The sequence below is a fragment of the Fundulus heteroclitus genome, chromosome 15 (genome assembly GCF_011125445.2).
Source record: "Fundulus heteroclitus isolate FHET01 chromosome 15, MU-UCD_Fhet_4.1, whole genome shotgun sequence".
In the NCBI taxonomy this organism is placed as follows: Eukaryota; Metazoa; Chordata; class Actinopteri; order Cyprinodontiformes; family Fundulidae; genus Fundulus; species Fundulus heteroclitus.
Window position 1 is genome coordinate 22,761,260 of NC_046375.1, and position 22,987 is coordinate 22,784,246.

Sequence of the window (22,987 nt, forward strand, 5' to 3'; positions counted from 1 at the left end):
TAAAAATCAGACTCAACTGTTTATTCTTGTGTTACGAAAACAATAGAAAATGTTCAAATTAACAGCTCAATAAGTTAAGAAAAATAAATAAGTGTAAAAAACTACTTACAAATGGTTAGAAATTTAAGTTTATAGGTCCTTAAACAGACTTGGTGTCATAATTGTTTTAGCCATTATGGTAATGTTACACAACACAGACTATCCTCATGTTCACAGTAAATAAGGCAGATAAATAACAGCAAAACACACACACACACACACACACACACATACACACACCCCTTACGGCCACTTTTCATTATTTTGTTGGAGCTAAACGTTAGCCTATCCAGCGGCCAAAAAGAGGTTCCGACAGCCACGGTTTAATAAGTGCAACACGAGTCTTAACACGGAACCTTTAAACACGTCAACATACGGCATGCATATCAAAGCAATGTGTGAGGGAGTGTTAAAATGGCCAGCCCTTTGGTGCAGCCAGGTGGATCCAGGGCGTCAGTGCAAACAGGCGTAGACAGAGCGGCTGTTTGAATATGAAGCGTAAACCGCCCGCAGGGACGTGGACAAACGGATGCTTAGCTTAGCCCGCATCTGGCACCGCCTGGGTCGGTGGTATAGGCACTGTGTGTGGTCAGTAGGAGGCACAGGAGAGCGCTCGGTCCTCCATAGATAGCATAGAGTGGAGGTTGAAATAGCAACCCGCAACGGCGAGCGTTTATTCCCTAAAATCTGCCCCGCCGCGTGTGTTTGAAGGTCTAAAATATGTTGCCACAGATCCAAAAACCAGGTTTCTAAATTCCTACGTTGCTGCACCCCACCTGTCCTCGCCAATCAGCCGAAACACAGCGCCGCCGCCCGTTATAAGCTGCGTTATACACAAACCAAACCGTTTTGGTGAAACAAGACTGTGTGTGTTCCTTCACAGACAAATTAAAGACTGAAAACGTCCTTTTCTCGGGAAGGGTTAGGTTGCGGTGACGATCACCGGGACGGTGATCGTGTTCGGAGCGGCCGGGACCCCCTCCTCCGCCCGATGGGTCACATCGGAGGAAACAGACGCCGCCCCCCGTCCCTCCGTCGACGCGATTGGCTCGTCGGTCCCTTCCCGAGACTGGAGCTGGTCAAAGGTCCGCTCCGCTTCCTCCGAGAGCCGGTTCTCCTCCGTCTCCTCCTCTTTCTAGGGGAGCAGGCGGAACAACGTTAGGCGACTGAAGAACACAACATAAAGGCAGCATGTCTTCAAAGCACATCACACCTCCTTCTTTATCCTGTTGTACTCATCGATGGCATATTGGTACTTGGCCGACGTTATACCGAACAGGGACGCCATCCTCTCCCCAAGGTAGTCACATGCTGCAACATAAAAGCGACAACACGAGCTTGTATCGTTTTTGTCCTTACTGCTTTGATGATGTCAACGGTAATATCATCCACTGCTTACTGTAACCAAAGGAACGATCAACCTTTTGAGCATTTTTGTTTCCCTTTTGCATAAAAAAGCAGCTGCTTTGCTCAGGTGGACCGAGACATCTCCACCTACTAAAACTACCCTGTCTAAAACTGGAGAAAATCAGATTCTCACGTCAACAGAAAGAGGGTAAATTTGGTAGGATTTGGGGACCTTTCTCGAAACTATTCTAATCTGTTTGACAACACAATCTACCTGAATTAATGCAGTTCTTTCTGGCTTTGCCTTACGATTAAAGGGCCATAGCCACGTTTTTATTTATTTATACGCCAGTAGCTCAATGTGGTTGCATACAAAGATTTTATGAAAGATTATCAAGTCCTGCTGGTGCAGTAGTTGTTATTTTGGTGTATTATGCTTTGTTTTTGCTCAGTTTATTAATAAATAAAGCATTTGGTGTTTATTTATGATTTTAACAGAAGTACGTACTGTGCATGCGCAGCAGAGGTTAAAACAAGGAAGCACCTAACCGCTATTGGCATCTTCAGGCGAAACAATGAAGAATGGTCCAAGAGCCAGTGGGAAAAAAAAATGCAAAAAAAAAAAAAAAAAAAAAAGCAAAAAAAAATTAATTATAAATGATTCCAAGAGGGATGTCGCAGAGAATTCAGTATGAATGTTGGTGTTCAATGAAGTGGACGCTAAATCTGCCGAGGCTCAGATGTGACTGTAGAGTTGACTGACATGAGTAAAAGTTATGATACGAGACTCTTAAAGTTGCTGTAGATTGGTGTATTTAATTATTAAAAGTTGGCCTTCGATCAGGTCGAAGCATTGCAGAGGGCCAGGTCCAGCATTATTTAATTTTGATTTATTAATTAAGCAAACCGGCAGTATGATAGTTCTGCGATACTGTTGCTAGATGTTTATATCCGCTAATTATGCCCTGTTTTGGGGGGGGGGGGTATTCATAAAAAGGACCAACAAAACACACTCAGAGTGGAGACTTGGTGTATATAACCTTATTTTATCATGTTCAAACGTCTTTTTAAAAGCATTTAACGTGGCTATATACCTATATACCAGTTTTCATGGTTTATGGCAGTGATTTAGGAAAGATTGCTTTGGGTTTTCTTTTACTTATGTTTTGTATATCTACCCTGTATAATAAGCCCCATTTTGTCCTGGCTAAGATATTGTTTTCACTAATGCTTAGATGTAAATGTGCCACTGTTAGCTTAGTTGATTCTATTTTTTTTCGCTTTGTTTTTATTGAAAAATGAAAATCAAATAAAATACATCTGGATTAAAAGTAGCCACGGCTCAGTCCTTCTGTGAGTAACTAACTCTTTCCAGGATGGAGCCATTAACAGGGCTACGTATGCCTTTAATTCTACAAACACTATTTTTTATTCCTCTTACACAGAAAGTACTCCTGGCTCAGTGCTTCCAAGTTCAGCTACGTAGTTTCCTGAACAAACCCATTAGCAATACTGTTGTTTCGGTGTAAGTTTTGTCCCTTTCTAGTCTTGGTCCCACGCTGGTTATTCCAAAGTAAATACATAAATCTAGGGCTGGACGATATAGAAAAAAGCATATTGATTTTATGCTGTTGCTTAGCAACCCATTTTTAGATACAGAACAAACAAACACTGAATTCAAACGCAACCCTTTATTCAACCAACTTTTTACCAAAACTGTAAGTTTTAAAAAAAAGAAAAGATCGTGTACTCTAAGAACTTTTTGAATGGGGCGGAGCTTAATTCCTGGTGTGCGTTTGTGATTGGTTGGGAGGATGTAATGACTGTAATATAAACCTACATGATAGGCTAGAATCCAAAAGGAAGGAAAGTGTATTCTATTGAGTATATATTCATCGATATAGGTCTATCAAGCGATCTATATTGTTATTGAATTATCGTCCAGCCCTACATAAATGGCCGTCAGGTTGCCCGCAACAGTGGAAAGAATGACAAAACACAAACCTGCCGAAGAGTTGTCAACAAACCTGAGATGGTGGACGTGGCTGCTCTCCACATGTGGAACCAGAAGTATGGCCCCCAGGTCATCTTGGACTGCAGCGCAGACACAACGTTAGCGTCACATCACCACTTACGCTCAGAGAAAAGCTTACAGCCCGACCCAGCGCCGCTCCTCACCCTCACCGCATCGACCGGAGGGGCCAGCAGGTCCTTCCTCTCCGCCTCCGGGTCCTCCGCCTCCTCGTCGGTGCTGTACTCCTCCATGGTCTCCCCGCTGGAGAAGTGGATGATCCGGCGGGGGACCTTCTCCCTCGGCTCGGCCGTCTTGCCCAGCTCGCCCAGCTCCACGCTCTCGAAGTCCCTCCCCGGGTTCGGGCTTTGACTCTGTCCGGGGAGGACATGACAAGTGCACACCTTCAGACAAAGTCAGCAGCAGCAGCACGTACATCAAATCTGTCCGACATGACACGGCTGCAGCTAGCCGGAACCAGCTACCAGCCGCGAGAGGCATCAGGCAGCGGTAAACACGCCGCTACCGACGCACTGCTTTGGCCCGAAGAGAAGCAGCCACGCTCCTACCTGCCCCGTGTCCATGCCCCGTCCTAACGACACGTTAACGTTGGTGAGATACAGAGAAACGTCAGCCATTGTTCCCGTCAGCCTGTCTTCTTTGTATCTCCTGAAGGCTGCGCCAAACCCGGAAGTGCAAGGCGTTTACGTCGAGGTACGTCACTGACGGCGACAGTGGGTTTTTCGCCTGATATATTATTATTATTATTATTATTATTATTATTATTATTATTATTATTATTATTATTATTATTATTATTATTTTATTTTCTATTTTTGCCTGATATGTTTTTAAATTTGGTCAACGAAAACAGTGATTAGTAAATTAGAAGTAATTCAGAATCAAGCTTTGAGACTTTGCTGTGGAGCTTTGAAGACATCTCCATCTTTGGCAGTGCAGGTGGAAACGGGGGAGATTCCTTTATATGTATATGCAGCGAATTATGCTGAATTATTGGTTGAGCTTGCAGGGACATAAGGAGGAGAATAATCCAGCAGTAAGAATCCTGAGACCTTGCTGGGAGAGTGGAAAAGATCAAATAGACTGTTTTGCATGGGCAGCAGATAAATGCATTAGGGATATAGGTATACAGGGAAAGAGATACTGTGCTGCGGTGCCTTATCAAATTACACATTTTTGGTTGTTTCAATATGCGAATGTTGATCTAGAGGTTTATAAAGAAATGCAGATTAATAAAGATAATAATTGGGTAAGTTTTGTAAATGAAGAAAAGAATATGTATAAATCCTTTACAATTATATACACAGAGGGTTCAAAAGATTTAGTTTAAAATAAAACAGGATTTGCTTATGCTATTCCTGAACTAGGTGTATTTATGAAACAAAGAACATCTGACCATTTAGCTGTGTATACAATGGAAATGTTAACAATACTTATGGCCTTACAGTTGGTAGAGCAAAATAAAATTGAAAAAGTTCTTATACGTTCAGATTCATTATCATCACTAATGTCTATTTTAAATGTCTCATCTGAAAGTCGTATGGAGTTGGTGTATGAAATTTATAAAGTTATATTTAGAATGTCACAAACTCAAATAAAGATTAGGTTTATGTGGATACCTGCTCATAAAGATATAGATGGTAATGATATGGCAGATCATTTAGCTAAGGTGTCTTTAAAACAAAGTACAATTATGTAAATAGCGTATTGTAAATCTGAAATAAAATCAATTATTAAGAGCAAAATTAAATCTGAATGGCAACAATTGCGGGAGGAAGGAACTAAAGGTCGTCATTTATTTCATACACAAAAGAAAGTGGGGAATATGGAAATAATAGGAGAAAATCGAAAAGAAATAGTAGTAATGACAAGATTGTGGCTCGGACATACTGGATTAAATAAAACGTTACATTTGATAGGTAAACATCCAACAGGTAGTTGTGAGTGTGGTATGACATGGAAACAGTGGAACATGTAATAATTAATTGTGAAAAATATATAGTAAGTAGAGAGAAGCTAAACCAAGAAATTAGGAAATATAATATAGAGACATTAAAACCTAATAAGATATTTATTAAACAAAATAAATAAAGCAGTTATTAATTTTTTTAAATAAACAGGTTATATATAAGAATTTAGATTAAAGGGAGATGCTCTGGTCCACACTCCAGCTTAGTAGATGGCGATAATACATCTTAATGTTAGATGTCACCCGCCAGTATAAATCTGAAAGAAGAAGAAAAAATTTGGTCATAATTGGAAAATTTACTTACAGAAAAGATCGGAAGGAATATTGTGTCATCCAAGGTTCAAATGTTACTAATCTTTAACAATAAAAAAAACCAAGAGTAAGATCATTACAAAACAACAAATTCAGGCAGAAGAAACTGTTTGTTAAATCATCGTTTTCCAACATTAAACTTGAAAGAAATACTTACAGCAGTTATTGTAAAAACAGTATGTTAGAACAGTGCAAAGTACGTCCAATGACAATATCCACATTCATTGGACCTCCAAATGGCTCAATAAACTGAGCAGGTATAAAATTAAATTCAAATAATAATGCTAGTGTTCAAATAAGAAGTCTCACTTTAACATAAACTCTAGGTGTTTGTCTCTCTGGTCAAATTTTGTTTAAAACAACTATGTTCTTTTTTTCGTTAAGTTACTAACCGCAGGTGCAGTAGCCAGACATTTTACTGAAGTAAGAGCAGCAATGCTTAAGTAATAATAATAGCCCTGTGAAAGACAGGCGACCTGCCCAGGGTGTACCCCTCGTCTCGCACATTGACTGTTGGAGATAGGCACCAGCAACCCTCGCGACCCCAATAGGGATAAGTGTGTAGGAAAATGGATGGATGACTCAAGTAAATGTAAAAGTACAGTGCAGTAAAACTACTCCTAAAAGTATATTTAGTTCAAAAAGTTACTCAAGTAAATGTAACTGGGTGTTTCTGTCATGGGTGGTACAATCAGTCAGGGTAAGGGGGCAATTATGTTTTCCCACAGGGTCAGGATGGTACAGTTTTTACTCTTGACGAATGCAATGCATGAAAACATGTTTCATTTACTTGTGTTATTTTTGCTTGATGTTAAAATTGGTTTGATGATCTGAAACATTTAAGTATAAAAAACAAAACAAAAAAAAACCCCAGAAGAAATCTGTAGGGAGGTAAATATATTCTCACAGCGTTGTATAAAGTGATCCATAGCGTCTTCAAAGGGATGCAAGATGATCAGGATTTGACAGAACATGACCAAAACGAAGCAAAAAATAACAAGAACAGAAGCAAGGATACAAAATAAAGCTTCTGGGAGACACACAGTTAACGCAGTCCGTCAGCATGTCTATGTTGTCTTTGTCTCGTCTGCTTTGGCCGTCTTGGTCCCTCAGTAGGTTTGCAGAGTGCAGCAGCTTCTGTTCACATATTCATGCCTGGAGCAGGTTGTGTCATGAAACCCCGCTGAGCGCTGAAACGTCCTTCGGCGAGACATTGAACCCCTGGGTTGCCCCCGATATGCTCATCAGCTTAAGATGAGCGCTGCGTAACATATAAAGTAAGGAAAATAAGAAACAGCATGGTTGTGCGAGAGGGAAGATGGAAGGCACATTGTGTTTGTTGCATTTTATTTTAGATTTACTGATCGCAGGTCACGATTGTGTGATTCTGTTTATTTTTTGCTGCAAACATTTAGACAGCAGGAAAATCCCCATTACAGGCTGCAGTGACATGGAGATAAAGATTCACTGTTATCTGTACCCTCTTTTATAAATTTGCAAATATAAGTACAGCAAAACAGTCTGGTAGGATCTGTCTCCTCTCTTTGTTCTGGACCACTTGTGCAGCTGGAACAGAATTGGGGCAGTTGGGCAGCTTAAAAGGGTCGTTGTAGAAGTAGTGAGCGGCCCTTAAAGTCCTTGCAAATGTATTCACACTGCTTCAAATCTTTCTCGATTTGTCACATTACATTACTGGAGGTGTCTTCCTCTTAAAGGGGAGTTTTCCTCTCCACTGTCGTTACATGCATGCTTGGTATGTGGGATCGCTGCAAAGACAACAACAATGCAGACGACTGTCCTCTGTGGCTCCAGTCCTTCAGGAGTGAACGTTGTAACTCAATGCAGTCTGCTGGGTTTCCATACATAGAATACAGTTTAACCAATATGTGTGATTTGATTGAATTAACTTTGTAAACATACCTGTGCGACTTCTCAGTTATCAGTTAGTCATCACATCAGCAAACAGGCTTAAATCAGAGGCAACCAGACTATTGCTCAGTTTTTCTGAAAACGTCTTTACACTTATCCAGCAGTCTTTGTCAATTCTGGTGGCTGGCACTGGAGCAACCTGCCGTCGGAGTGCTGCTGTTTTTAAGGACATGGAGGCCCATCCTCCCAGGCACATCTGACTTGGAATGCACCTAAGAGCATGGGTCTCCATCTTTTTTTATATTTTTTATTTTAAACCAATACAAACATGTAGTCTTTTCCATCAACTTCCCAGTTTTTCACTGCTTGGTCCTAGTCTATCACAGAATACCAGTGTAGTAAGGTGGCAACGTGATAAAATGTTCAAGATATTTGAAAACCTTTACAAAACACTAAGTTTTTTGTACAGTGAGTCACAGCAGTGGCTCCTTTTTGGGGAAAACCTTGTCTAATCGTTTTATAAAATGTAAAATTCTACTTTGCAGAGACAGAATCTTATTACCTTTAGTTTTTTGCTTTTGGATGGATGTATCATTATTAAGGCCCTGTAGGACATTACACCTGGGCACTTCAAGGTTGCCTCTGCTTTTCAACAGTTATTGGAAAGATTTTCCTACATAGTTTTCAATATGGGCCACATGGCTTCCGGCCCCAAGTGGCATCACCCAGGAGCACCACAAGGCAAAATAAATAAATAAATAAATAAATAAATAAATAATGGGGTCAACAGTAAGAACTCTATCATGGGGAGGAAAGAAGCTTCGGACTGCTGTGCCAAATTCGGACAGCCTTTAACTCCACGGTCATTACGTGACGGAAACACACATGGATGATCCAAATTAAATCCGGGTCTACAGCCTTCTGAAAACAAACTACAAAGTGCGCAATGTCTTCTCTCCGGCCATTTTAGTTGATTTTCGTGTGGAGGCTGTGCTGAAAAGTTATGTCACACAATGAATTGTGGGACACCTCAAGGGTTCTTAGCGCCGGTTAGGGACATTGCAGGGTTCCTAGGAGAAATTAGCCGCCGGACGGAGCATATGGGCTACTTTTCCTACCTCCTTCCTTACTGACTGCACTATTCGGACAGCACTTATCAGGGCGAGCACTGACACACTTCCTCTTTGGCTAAAGAGTCCTTGCTCTATAAGGGTATTTGGATTGATCCCTTGTCTCATATCCCCAGATTCATACCTATTCTTGTTTGATACACTCCAGCCTCTCCTTGTTCTTCATCACTCAAGTCTTCTGAAAGTTCCAGATCCTTCCGTCAAGAGACCACCCGCTAAGACCTGGAAGCACACCTCTGCCTGTCACCAATCACCGCAGCCTGACTAGCCTCCTATGGTTCATCCCCCGCAACTGTTTTGTAAGTCATCCTCTGTTCTCCATCGTTCCAGCCTGTCTATTGTGGGTAGGAAAGGAGCTTCGGACTGCTGTGCCGATTTCAAGAATCAACAATCTTTTATTTATCACTGCGTGTTACCGTGGTGAAATGTTTTTTGAGACAGACACTAGCTCAGGATGCAAACAAACAATATATACAGGTAGACATAACAGACAGACATTTTTTTAAATATAGAGTTTAAATCAGTCAGTCGGCTTCACTGTCCAACCACACTTACTGAGTTGCCCAAGCGTGCAAAAATAGTCGTAAAAGTCTGCTAAGACTGGTACTGAGTTCTGAAACTATTTACTGTGTTGCACGAATTAATCACATTCATGCCTGCAGTAAATTTTGTGCAATGTGCAATGAAACATTTCTGATACCTCAAGACTGTGCAAATGTGCATTCACAGTAGTGTTATTGTGATGTGCACAGATTCACTTTTCTCAGCTAGGGGCGATAGCCCTCACAGCTTTTGCGAATAAGCTGTTTTTGAGTCTGTTAGTTTTGGATTTGACGTTCCTGAAACATTAGCCTGATGGAGACAGGACAAAGAGCGCATTGGCTGGGTGTTTGGGGTCAGTGGCAATGCGTCTGGCCCTTCTCTGGACTCATGCTGCATAAACTGAGCCCAAATTCTTTAGAAGGCATCCCACAATTCTCTGTGCTGTCTTCACAACCCTTCCTCTCCTGCACTGTGCAGCTCCCATACCACACAGTTATGCTGAGACATAAAATACTTTCTATTGTAGCAATGTAAAGTTTTTTTTTAGCAGCTTAGTGGAAAGTCCAGTCCGTTTCAGTTTTCTGAGGAAGAAGAGCCGTTGTTGGGCCTTCTTCACCAGGTGGGAGGTGTTCACAGACCAGGAGAGGTCCGGGGAGATGTGAATGCCCAGGAACCTCGGACAGCCTCTAACTCGTGTACATCGTTACGCAATGGAAAAGGCACATGAATGATGCAAGTCAAATCCAGACTTACAGCCTTCCGAAAAAGAACTACAAAAGACAAAAGTTAGACAAATGCATATGTAAAATAAACGATGTATACAACATAAACAAATAACCAGTTTCATTTTGAAGGTTAATATATGTATATGCAGATTAAATTTCATTACTTTGCAGCTGCCGGTTTTAGTGCTTCCTTAGGATTTAAAACTTTGCCGTCACATTATCTATGGGATCATATCTCTCTCTCTTTCGTTCCTACCTCCTTCCCTACTGACTACACTATTGGGAGAGCACTTATCATGGCGAACTGTGATGCGCTTCCGCTTTGGCTAAAGAGTCCTCACCTTACTGACTCGTCTCAGCCCGAGCTGCGTTAAGTTGAATGATTGACTCACTGTTCCACCCCTGCTCCAATTGCTCTGTGTGTTGTTGGTTCTGTGAGTGGAGTCAGGTTGCAGCTCGTAGCTCAGAGCAGAAAGGAGATGGCGAGTTGAACTGAAGTAACAAACCATAGGTGTAGCTTTTCCCAGTGACATATTGTCTGGTCTGTTCTTTTCACTCAGCTAACTGTAGCAGCCAGGGGCTAGTAGGTTACGTATCGTTTTAGTAGAGGTGGCAATTAGTGAGTCATGAATAAGTAAATTGACTCACAGGTTTGGAATGACTCGTTCAGGGCTTGGACATCACTACCATCTATTAAGCTTATAGAACTGGAAGGAAAATCGCGATCTAACTGATGTTGAACAGACGTCCTCGATTTTTGGGGAAAGTCCCTGTTTTAGATGACCCGCCCCTGGCTAAAGCTGTCCCCAGAAATGTCCCCGGTTTCCGCATTGATTCACCGTATATAGATATGGTCTGTTTTCTTGTTTTTTTTTTCTTTACTGTAATTGACCTCCAAAAGACCTAGAAACAGGGACTGACTTAGTAGCTGGTGCTCAATAGAAAAACTATAGGGACCATAGGCTATGTACTATTTCAGTTTTGTTTGAAGAAGGGTTTTTTTTATGTTTGGATAAAGGCGACATGTGCCTCCCTACCACAGGTAAACTGTTCCTGTTGCCATATCTTTTGAGATAAAACTTCAGAATCCAAAGTTATCTAAGAAAGAATGAATATCAAATTAAATATATTTCTTAAATCCTAAATGAACAAAAAAAAATTAGGAGTGGTACAGGAGCGGGACGGGAGTAGGGATTTGTTTTCTTCTCTGGCCTGGAATTATGATGGAACAATTTTTTTCTGTGGGAGTGGGATGGGACAGGAGTGAAAACCCACTCCTGTGTCACCCTCTAGTTTCCACCCGTGAAATAAAGCTGTATGAGGTCCATTAAGCAGTCTCTCTAGATTCCTTTTCATCTCTTGCACTATCAGCCTTGCCAGTGCCGGTGTTACGTTTCACTCCCTACTCCATCCACTGGATTTTACTCAGTGTGGAGTATCTAATAAAAATATATTTTTACTACTAGGAAATTTGTATATTATGAATAACTGCGCTATACCTTCTCTAGTATCAATTATTTTTACTCTTATCTTGGCCTTTCTGACAAAGCCCATGCTCTGTTGCTTTAGAACTAACTTTAGATTAGATTACCTTTTTTTTCATCACTAAAAATTGCGTGTAACTCTGTGTCTTCGTCACGGTCACGCCCGAATGTCCCCCGTTGTGGAACAATAAAGGAATTTCGTTTATCTTTCTGCTCCTGAACCACAGTTCGTCAATACCCTTTCCGACCACTAGATGTCAGTAAAGTGTCGCCCATCTCCCTGGGCTGCCGTGAGACAGCCGTGGCTCTGAGTGGGTAGTGAATTATTTGGACCTGGATGGCTATTTATACAAATCACCGACGGGAACCTGAATATCCGCACGTTGAATAATCACTCACTCTGTTTAGATACTCTCACCCTGGAGAGCTGCAAAGCAACTTCAACAGGAAGGATTTACTGGAAGCCACAAACCGCAGGACTAAATCTCAGACCTATGATGTCATGTTAAAGCTGCAGTCTCTTTGCATAAAAAAAGAAAAGAAAAGAAAAGAAAACTGGGGGGGATGCACGCCTGCCTTTTTGTGGTACCTTCATGCAAATGTTTGCTAGAGTTGTAGAAGATATACAGGTTGGCAAAATCTACTTCCCTGGAATAATCCCTGGAGCCTCTCCCACTGTAGATCCCTCTTATTCTTTTACGATTAACAGCTTCACCTGGCCTCCCTCGGTATGTTCGGAGGGGACCAGATCACGACATGTATTGGAGATCTTTTTATCGGCCCAGTGTTGTGTCACATTAGCCTGTGACAATAGCATTTTAACAGCCCATTTGTAATCAGCAACACGATTGCTCAGGTCAGCTGCTCATTGAGCAAAACATTATTAATCTTGAGCTGTCGAAAATTATGGATTTCTTGATTGGTTGGAAACACGGCTGTATGGACACGTTGGTTGTTGTTGTCCTTTACACAGGATGTTGCTAATATGGACAGGTACGTCTGAAAAAAAAAATTATATTGAGGAAAAGTTCAATGTTTCTTTTCACCCCTTTCAGAAAGTGAAATTCATACATTAGATATATTCATTACACATAGTTTGAAACATTTCACGCCTTTGTTTCTTGTAATTTTGATTATCGCTGTTAGATAATGAAAACCTAGAATTCAGTGCTTCAGGAACTCATGCCTTGAGGTCATCTGCCTAGATGGTTCTAGTGTCTTTCATCTTTTTTCTGACAATACTCAATAGGTTTCTATGGGGATCGGGTCAGGCCAGTTTGCTGGCCAATCAAGCACAGTACCATCATGGTCATCGAAACCAGCTTTTGGTACCTTTGGCAATGTGGGCCGGCGCCAAGTCCTGCTGCAAATTGAAATCACCATCTTCAGACAATTTGTCAGCAGAAGGAATCATGTTGTGCTCCAGAACTTGCTTGTAGATGTCTACCTGGACTTTGGAACTCAGAAAACCCAGTGGACCAGAACCAGCAGCTGATGTGGCACCCTAAACCATCACTGACGGTGGAAACTTCACAATAAACTTCAAGCAACTTAGATTCTGTCCCTCTTCAATCTTCCTCCAGACTATGGGACCTTTGCACAACTGAACAACCTGATCTATCCCGAGAACCAAACTGCAGTAGGTTTTACAAAATGCTTTTTTTTTTTTTTTTTTTTTTACAGTGTTTTTCACCACACATGCCTCCTGGTCTTATCTGAGCAGAACACTTCTTCCAGGAGTTTAGAGTGCTGGCTTGTAGGGGACTACAAATATGACTTTTTCACAGCTTAGAATATTGTTTCATAACCCATGAAATATCTCCCTCATCTGTCTGCTGCAATCCTTGGTCTTCATATTTTTTTTCTCTCACTTATGTTCTCCAAAAAAAAAAAAAAACCTGAAGTATCCACCGAAGAGCAATAATTAAATGATCTGCTGAAATTATATTATGCATTGGTGGACTGAGTTGCACTGGATTGTTTTTATTTTGAGGTGTCATTGTGAAAAGACACAACTTCTCAAATTGTTACTTTTGAATCATTTTGACAGAGATCTTTCCTTTCCCTTCTGCTTTAATGTTTGTGGTTGTAATGTGACAAAATGAGAGAAAAAAAGCTAAAGGGAGTGGAATACATTTGCAGAACACCATATAGTGTTATGCTTCATTTCTGAAACACATTGGGTCATAAATTAGACATCTGCTTAAATAAAATCAGATCTCTTATTGTACGTGGTTTGAGCTTTGGGGCATTTATTAAATTGGATTCTAACATTAAATTGCTCTCTCAGGTATTTACATGGAAGTGGCACACAATAAGCTGTCAGACTGACTGCAAAGGAGCGGCTTATTTCCTATTTTATGTTTTAATAAAGACTTGCCGGTGTGACTTTCAGGACTGAAAAAAAAAGCACATTGAGAAAATCAGTTCCGCTGAGGTGGCTTTCAAATGATGCGAGTTCTCAAAAAGTACTTATTCGAGTTTATTCGGTTGTTCTGTGGGGAAAAATGAAAGGCTGTGAGCCAGTTTTTCCAGCTTTGAGTTGCTCAGCTTGTGATGACTTTGTCCGTATCACGGTACGTTCCCTCTCAGTGATGTCCCTTTCACACCTCGGGGGATGTGGGCTCTGCTGTCGCCGTGAATCATCCTTCTCAGTGGCCCGTTGCTGGCTGATAGTTACAGGTCTGAGTAGCCTCGCACACGCTCCTCTCTGCGGCCGTTAACAGCTCTGTAAAACACGGGAACAGACGCGGGAGAGCCTCGGGAGGCAAGGAAAGAGAGCTGAAAAAAATAAAAGGCAGTGGAAGTCACTTAAATACATATATGACGCTTCTGAGCGTTTAAGAGATGTTGGGGGAAGATTTAGATTTACGATGACGAGAGGGTCTGAAGGCCGCGAATGGCTCTCGGTGGAATTTGTCATGTGGAGCCGAGCAATCAGCTTTGACATAGTCCTCGTTTGAGTTTTAATAGGATAGATGAGAAAGAATTTTTGAGTTGAGTCTCTGCTGTTTTCTCACACCAGCACTAATACATTTGACAAAACATAGAGATGGGGGGAATTTCTCCATCAACTATCTTTAAATAACTACCTTCACCGTTTCCTCCTTTATTGGCACCTGTGAAGGACGCAGGGTTCCCACGCGGTCCTGAAATGTATGAAATGTAAATGTTTTCATTTTCCAAGTGCAGAGATGTATGGAAACAAATCAAAGGCAGAGTGTGGGAATCTCAGGACTTTATTAAGTCTTTCATTCACTAAAAGGTAAAAAAATCAAAAATTTCTGAAAAATTCTTTTAAATTCAGATGATTTCTTTCATCTTGCATTTTCATCTTTTATCAAAGCTCTTTTAAAGAGACCAACCATCCGTACTTGTCATCCAACATTTCTGTCAAAAATCATTGAGAAGACAGTCTATGATTTAAAAAGAAGCCTCATCAGTTCTTCCAAACATTGTGATTGTGTCTTTACTGATCTCTGTAAAAGGATCAGGTGGCTGGTGCTCATCCAAAACGCTGCTGTCAGCGTTCTGAACAATATCAGGAAAATTTATCAAATCACACCAGTCATTGCACAGTATGTGTGTGTGTATATATATATATATATATATATATATATATATATATATATATATATATATATATATATATATATATATATATATATATATATTCAGCAGAAGTTACCTCTTTCAGGATCATTGCACAGGTTATAGCACAGTGAATTAGTTATTGGCCAAAGTTATTACAGTTATGGTTACAGTTACAGTGCCGCATTGTATAATCTGATAGCAGCAGGGATGAATGACCTACGGTAGCGCTTCTTTGTACAGACAGGATGTCTAAGTCTGGCACTACAGGAGCTGCTCAGCACCTCTACAGTCTGGTGCAGGGGGTAGAAGGCGTTGTCCATGATGGATGTGAACTTGGACAACACCCTCCTCTCTGCTACTTCCTCCACAGAGTCCAGAGTGCAGCCCATGACAGAAGTGGCCTTTCTCACCAGCTTGTTCAGCCTCATTCTGTCCTGCTCTGTGCTGCCAGGAGCCCAGCAGACGACAGCATAGAGGAGGCTGAGGCCACCACAGAGTCCTAAAAAGTTATTATTAAAGTTATTATTATTATTATTACTGTTACATTGTCATCAATTTCAACGCGCTCCGGTTCAAGCTGAAAAGGTTTAACGTTACTCATTGCTGTTTTGGCTGGACAGAGCTAACGATACGACCTAGTATACTTCATATTATTTGCATTTTTTTTTTTATTAAACAGCTTGCAGAATTTTTACTGTATTGTTATTACATCTAATGATATAGATATTCCTCAATGAAAGTCCATGGTTACAACAAATCGGACAAGGGATTTTAACTCTACTCACCTTGAAGGTTGTATTTTCTAAAATACTCACAGTTAGATCAAGCTAATGTAATAACAGTGGTGGTACCAGGACAGTACAAAAAATAAAAATAAAATAAAAGTAAATTCTCATCTGTTTTTATTTTATTTTTTTCTTTCACCCTCCTTTTGCTCCTACAACTGAAAGTTATATTATTGCACTTAGAATATTTCACAGGCTTTTCTCTTTTCTTTTTATTACGTCTTATTTCAGGTCTTCAGAGTATGACACTTAATCAGGCATCTTGGCGCTGGTCCCACAGTTGTTGTGCTCTGCTGGTACCTGAGCTCAAGGTAAGTCACACGCTGAATGGCAGAAGTGGCTTTCATCATTTATCCCACAGCAGAACTCCTGCCACCCACTGGATATATAACGCCTCATCTGAGAAAAGGAGGGTTAAAGAACCAAAAGAGGACCAAAGAGTCCAACGTTATTTTGTTCGCTTTGTTCAGCAGAAACCACTCTGAGGTTGAATATTGCAGCCAAGTTGTGCAGTCTGATTGGTTTTCGTATAGACTTTTAGAATAACTTCATTGGTTATCTTTTAGACCAATACCTGATTAGTTGAGTCGACACCCAGGAGAAAGAATTGTCCAAATAGGAGAAGAAAGTTTAAAGCCGTAAGTAAAAACCTAGCCTTGTGTTCATGGTACAATTGCTAATTTGCAGTAAGTTTCTAGCTTCCAGGAAAAAAAAAAGAATGTGGATGAAAGTTTGTGGATGAAGGTTAATAAGTAAACCTTGGGGCTTGCTAGAATAATGCAGCGGTAGCAGTTCCTCCTGTGGCTTCCATGCTTTAGTGCTGTTTTTTCTTGTAATGGTCGTTGCGGTGGGGGAAGGGGAGGGGTGATGGTGGTCGAGAGATAGAGAGTGAGAGTTATGTTTTACAATATAAAGTGAGCCATAGAGAAGAAACATGATCAAGTTTAAAATATAGCGGAAAATCTAAATATATTCCTTCTTCCAGTTTAAACTTCATGCAGGTCTGTTATTGCTGAAACTGGTTTAATTACCGCTCTAACTGCTTTTCTAAATGAGCTGTGAGGTTTTCGGCTAGAAACAAATCACCTCTTTCCAGCCTTGTTACTGACAACGCTGATCAGACCCTGCACACAGCAGACATCAGGAGGCTTGGTTACCTTTTCAAAACTGCTAAAAATGTTTACGCCGTATTGTTACTATGTCTTTAAGCTCCTTTCACAAGATGCCTGAAGAGGGCCAGAGAGAACTGACTTTTCTCCAGCTGTATGGAGTCATGCCATACTGTCCCTGCCCCACTTGTTGCTGCAGACTGCAGGTCAGCTGGCAAGGAGAGACCTTTGACATGTTTCCCTCTCTTACAAGAAGGAGGAATTCGCCAGTTTGTGCCACCTATCAACACCATTAAGGTAGCATAGTTTTAAAACTACTCCTTAAATGTTTATAGTTAAAATATTTTTCACAGGTCCGTTGTACCCCATCAGGCAGATGGGCCACATTTCAGCAACACAAAGTAAGTGATGCAGCAAAAGTATTCGCACAGCATGATGCTGCTCCTACCTTGCTTTATTGTGATGCCGTGTTCAGAATGATGTGCAGCGTAGATTGTCTGTAAATGTTAACACATAGCATTTTACATGTTAACAAAACACAGTTAACAAAACAGGTGCAGATCGTGACCTCATCTGAACAGAGGACCTTCTTCAAACGGTTGCTGTATTCCTGGCAAGATCTCTGCATTGCTGTGGGTACAATAATGGCTGCTTTCTTTCTGATTAAGGTTCTTGGACCGGTATGTCTTAGTATGTTCACATTTGTGACATGGTCTCTTTCTTTCAAATGATGCACTAAAAATTTTTTATGATCATTTCAAAGTTGGGGATATTTTTTTTTTTTTTTTTTTTTTTTTTTTTTCCCAGTGTCCTGTCTAGCACTATGGCAATAGGAATTGATATCTCAATGCCAGATGGAGCTCGACAGATTTTGCTTTTACAAGTGGAGCAAACAGCTTTCGCCATAGTGCTCCACTTGATTTATGCTTGTAAATAGCTTTATTATGATTCCTGCAAGGAGAATTTCAAATTATATGGACATGACAATGGGAGAGTAAAGGAAGAACAAAAAGTGAAAGAAAAGAAAAAAAAAAGAGTAGAGGTGAAAGAAAGAGGAGATAAAAGGAAGAGAATGATAAAACCTTCTCCGTCTGCTCCGTCACCTGGAAAGAGAGATGCAAAAAGAACAGCACAACCAACAGACATAAAGCAACAGATACACTCTAATAACACCTAGATGCCATTGCTAAATCATATATATTATTATGTAAGCTGACATGTGTAATGTGATATTTGAAAAAAGAAAGTGACACAACATAAATAAATAAATAAATAAATTATAAGATTACTGTATATAAGTGAACACTTAATACCTGGGACCCAGCACCAGTGGGAGATGTGAAAGTGCACTAGTTTAGGTGAAGATTATCCAGAAATAGCTTGATAGTGATTGTGGAGAACCAAAGACCCACCTTCCCCGAGCACAGAGGCAGGCGTCAGGGGACCCGTAACCCCGGACTCCCAAAGGGGTCCCTAAAGCAGGTCGCCCAGGAGGGGCCGACACAGGATATCTGCAACCCCCCCCCCCAAGGAAGGAGCAGAGACGACCCCGAGGAAATCCCCCAGGAGCTCAAATAACAAAAAAAAAAAAAAAAAAAAAAAAAAAAAAAAAAAAAAAAAAAAAAAAAAAAAAAAAAAGTTGGGGATATTGCACTATACCCTAACTGCTTAGAACAGGGGTGTCAAAATCATTTTGGTTGAGGGGGCGCATACAGCTTAATCTGATCTCAAGAGGGCCACACGAGTAAACTCATTGCAAGATTAAATAGAACTAATAAATGTGGACTTGTTGTTGATTTTTATATTAAGTTAATTTCACTTTTACACAATATATTATGAATAACCTCAGCGTTTTTAAGAAAAGTATGTGCAATTTCAACAATACTTTTACTCAGTTAAACATTTACTTGTGCATTATGCATAAGAACTGATCACAGTGATTATACAATGTTGAAAAACATTTATTTACATTTTTTGGAACTTAAAAACACTGTCCTACATGACAAAATACATCAAACAGATGAAAATTAAGAAATTATTTGAATTTTTTCACACCTGAAGCTTAATCTGCTAATTAAAACACAGCGCCCCTCGTGGACAATATAGGAACTGCATGTTTTCAATTAAACAAAGTACATGTTTTTTTCAATAATTGTTTTATCATTCTCTTCCTTTTATCTTGTCCACTTGTGAAAGTCAAATCTGATGAGCTCTTTGTGGTATCTTATTGCCACATTGCCAGACAGGACACTGGGGCCGTATGTTTGACACCCCTGGCTTAGAACGTCTCCCCTATTTTCTTTCTGATCTTTCTTCTGTGTACCTTGGTCTTCACTATGCTTGTTCGTGAATATTCTCTAAGAAACTTCTGAGTTCTTCAGAGTACATCTGGAGTCATGCTGAGATTAAATTACACCCAGGAGGTGTTTATTTAGGGGGTATTAATAGTAAAGAAGGCTGAAGAAAATACACACATGTCAAACATTTGTCTTGAAAATGTATGTATCTCTTTCCTTCCGCTTTAAAAAGACGTTCCACGTCGTATTGGTCTAGCCAACTAAAATTCCAATAAAATATACTGACTGCAATGTGAAAAGACTCAGAAAATGTAAGGGTAAAATAAATGGAAACTTAGGGTAGGGTTTTTTTTGTTCATAGGCCTTTTTTGCCGTTTGGTGGTACATGCGGCACCGGCAGGCACATTTGCATTGCTAATGGAGCTCGAGCCCTTCTGCAGGAAGACAAACAACCTGCAATGATGCCCATCTGAGTGAGTCGGGTTATAGCTTGTTTTGAAGCACCAAGAAGAGCTCTCCGAGCGGCTGTGCAAGAACAAGCATGTGTTTGTACTCGTCAGGACCTAGTTTAAGGGAGAAAAACAATCAAGTGTTATCCTCTGGATATCCTAATTGCCGCCTCTGACTCTCCAAAGTGTTTATCAGCTCTTCTCAATCATCCTCTGAGGGAAATTGTCTGGTTCAGAAATTCATTTTCCCCTGTTTGCATTCTGAGCCCACACATAAAAAATACCCAGTTAACCGAAGGCCTTTGTGTTCGCGCAGCCATATTACTGCTGCTCGTTACACTCGAATCAGCAGGGCAAAAGGGTACGGACTTAATGAAATTCTCTCCAAGTGAAGCAAGCAGCGTTGAAGAAGCCTACGCGTCTACCTGCACACGTCTGAAAGATGTTTTCTGCGCTCCAAATTTTTTTCCCCGCTGATTCTCAAAGGACATCCCTTGCGTCTGAGTGAACTCAAATAGTTCTCGTCGGCGCTCCCTTTGCTGAATGAGTTATTGGGTTATCCAGCGTGCTCCAGACAGACGTTTATTGATGGATGTGGAAGGTGTAATTCTGAATGTTCGCTGGAATTATTTTCAAACGAAAAACCCAAAGAGTGAGCATGAGGCTAATCCTCTACATGGCAGCGATCCTGTGCAATCAGTGCTGTTATTAAACAAGGTAATTACTCGTCATGATCAATGTAATTGATTTGTTATTTCTCTTCAATATGCAAGAGTGTTTCAGCCATTATTTAAATGCAGCAGACGGGTTCATAATGCCTTGCTAATATATTCTTAGCGCTTCAACCTTTTCACATTTCTTTCCATGTAACAACCACAAACCTCAATGTATTATAGGTAAATTTTTTATCACAAAGTGGCAGAGAAATGTGAACCACAAGAAAATAATTCAAGATGTTACCTTTTCTTTTTACAAATAAAATCTAAAAAAGTGTGCTGTGCATATATGGTCAAATTTAATAAATTACAGTGTGTTCCAATAAGGATCGGTTATCAGATTAAAAGTAGCTTTTAAAAATAACAGCCTTTAAGTAGGTATTAAAAAGCCCACATTTCTATAATATATATATTTTTTATTGATCTGATATAATATTCTACACTTCTAAGAAATTAGATGTGGTGTTTTCATAAGCTGTAAATGGAAAATCATCATAATTAACAGGAATGAAGGCTAGTAAATCCAAAACGTCTAGGGGTAATTTTTTTTCACATAGTGAAGATACATGAACTTTTCAATAGCATCATAATTTACTGAAAATGACAGTGAAACCACCACACTCTACTGGGATACCATTAAATACAATCCAGTACAATCAATTGCCGTTAGAAGTGACCACATGGTGTGTAAGAGTGTAATTTAATCTCAATAGAAATCCAGCTCCATTTTGGTAGTGTTATAAAAATATTGAGAGAAGCAGCTAAGAGATCCACACCTCAGATGAGAAAACTATGATTAAACATGGTGGTGGCAGCATTATGCAATGGGAATGCTTTTCTTAGTATGGACAAGGAAGCTGGTCAGGGTTGATGTGATGGGAGGCTGAGTGGAGCCTACGTCCAAAGAAATCCAGGAAGAAAACTTGTTAGGCGCTACAAAACTTGAGACTTGGACAAAGGTTTATAAACCCTAAGGATACAGCAAAAGCTAGAATGGAATCGGTTTAGATCAAAATATATTCATGTGTTAGATTGGCCCAGTCAGTTACAATTGAGAATATGTAGCAACAGAGGTCACAGATGCTCTCCATCCGGTCTGAAGGGGCTAGAGTTCTTTTTGCCAATAATAAAAAAAATGGATGTGGTATAGCCAGAAAAATAATTCTACAAAAAGTAATGAATTGCTCGAAATCCCAATAAAATTTCTAACGTGACAAATTTTAAGTGGCATGAATACCTTATTTTTTGGGGCACTAGTGGACTTTAATGAAGGTAGGATGACAGTGAGGTGAAGACATGCAGCAAAGGTTCACGGGTCGGGAGTGAACGCTTGACGGCCGCGTCGAGGACTGAGGCCTCCTTTTTGGGTCGCGTTGGCTACCCCGGCGCCACTGGCATGCCTTAATTGTATGCATACTTTTGCACGGCACTGTAAAAGGAGGATAAAATTTAAATCTGGCTGTTTTATCAAAGAGACTATAAGGCAATTGTAAAGCTTAACTTAATTCCTGATGCAGATGTGGGATTTGTGTCCAGATGTGTTCTCGGATTGGATCACGAGCTTGACCCTCTGATTTATTCGGCCTGTCTGTTGTTGCCAGTTGAAGCAGTGAGCTCGTCATGCAGGAATTCATGAAGTCAGAGGACAAAGCAGCAAGGCTACAGGAGCTGAAAGTGATAGTGACATCCACCATAAAAAAGTGAGGTACATCTGCCTTGTCAAAGCTCTCAGCAGTCAGGTCTGCAAGGTAAATCACTTTTTTTTCATGACTGGAGTTGAACCATACGGTTCTCCCTTTAAACACGTTTGGTTTGGTTTCATCAAAGTTGTAAGAGCAACAGAGGAATAGAAAACATTGTCGCTGCACTAAACGCATTTCAAAGTGAAATACAACAGAGGTCAGTTCAATTTTGCTCAATTTTATGTTCCATACCATTCAGTTTTTTTTTTTCAAGTGTGGATTTTTATGGTTATAATTTATCAGCAGCTAAGCTGCTTTCATTCACTAACAGATGGAGAGATGCTGCCAGATCCCCAGGAGCAGACTTGGGCCATGAAATGAACTCAGCATGAGAGCTACATGGGGTAACCACAACTTCTGGTAATTTTCTCATTTCAAATCAATCATTGGAAAGAAGCTGCAGTAAATCAGTAAACATTGATATCTAAGAAGAAAGACATATTTCTAACTTTTTAAATATCAGGCTGCATGCATACACCGCTGGAAAAAAACAAAAAAAGAGCTGTATCTACGTAATGCTGTTGAGTTTTATATGTACATACGTGTGTGCGTGAATCTGAAAGTTTTTAATAAGGGCATCATGTGTTGGGTTTTCATATAGGGGATTTGGCTCTCAGGTGAGGATGACAGGGCCTTGGGTGCACCAAGAACAGTAAAAATAGTTACCAGTCAGTTGAATTTTCTGCTGCTCATTTAAATGTAAGGGGACACCACCCTGAGTCGTGCACAGTGTAATCACTGCCGAGTACTGAAGATACATAATGATGCTGGTATTAGAGCCTGAAGAGCCTTTTACTGTGTTTTGGGGTCTCTGCATGGAATTTCAGTTTCAGGTATTTTTATTT

At 40.3% G+C, this 22,987-nt stretch overlaps 1 protein-coding gene and 1 long non-coding RNA gene across 3 annotated transcripts in view; one reads left to right on the forward strand and one right to left on the reverse strand.

Moving 5' to 3' along the window:
• On the reverse strand, positions 1-4,110 carry LOC105930612 (protein FAM177A1). 2 transcript variants are annotated; one of them, XM_021319670.2, is made up of 5 exons: positions 3,967-4,110; positions 3,571-3,771; positions 3,414-3,480; positions 1,253-1,350; positions 1-1,174 (listed from the first exon to the last, which is right to left on the reverse strand). In XM_021319670.2, the coding sequence occupies exons 1-5, from the start codon at positions 4,033-4,035 to the stop codon at positions 962-964; spliced, it is 648 nt and encodes a 215-aa protein (XP_021175345.1). In that variant the 5' UTR covers positions 4,036-4,110; the 3' UTR covers positions 1-961. The 2 variants fall into 2 exon arrangements, with proteins under 2 accessions (XP_021175345.1, XP_012724350.1); XM_012868896.3 differs by having other exon boundaries at positions 3,565-3,771.
• LOC110368909 overlaps positions 4,053-22,987 on the forward strand; it is a 26,528-nt gene continuing 7,593 nt past the window's right edge. The window contains exons 1-4 of the long non-coding RNA XR_002428524.2: positions 4,053-4,111; positions 16,061-16,140; positions 17,292-17,339; positions 22,002-22,486. This is a non-coding gene — a long non-coding RNA (uncharacterized LOC110368909). The remainder of the gene's footprint in view (positions 4,112-16,060; positions 16,141-17,291; positions 17,340-22,001; positions 22,487-22,987) is intronic.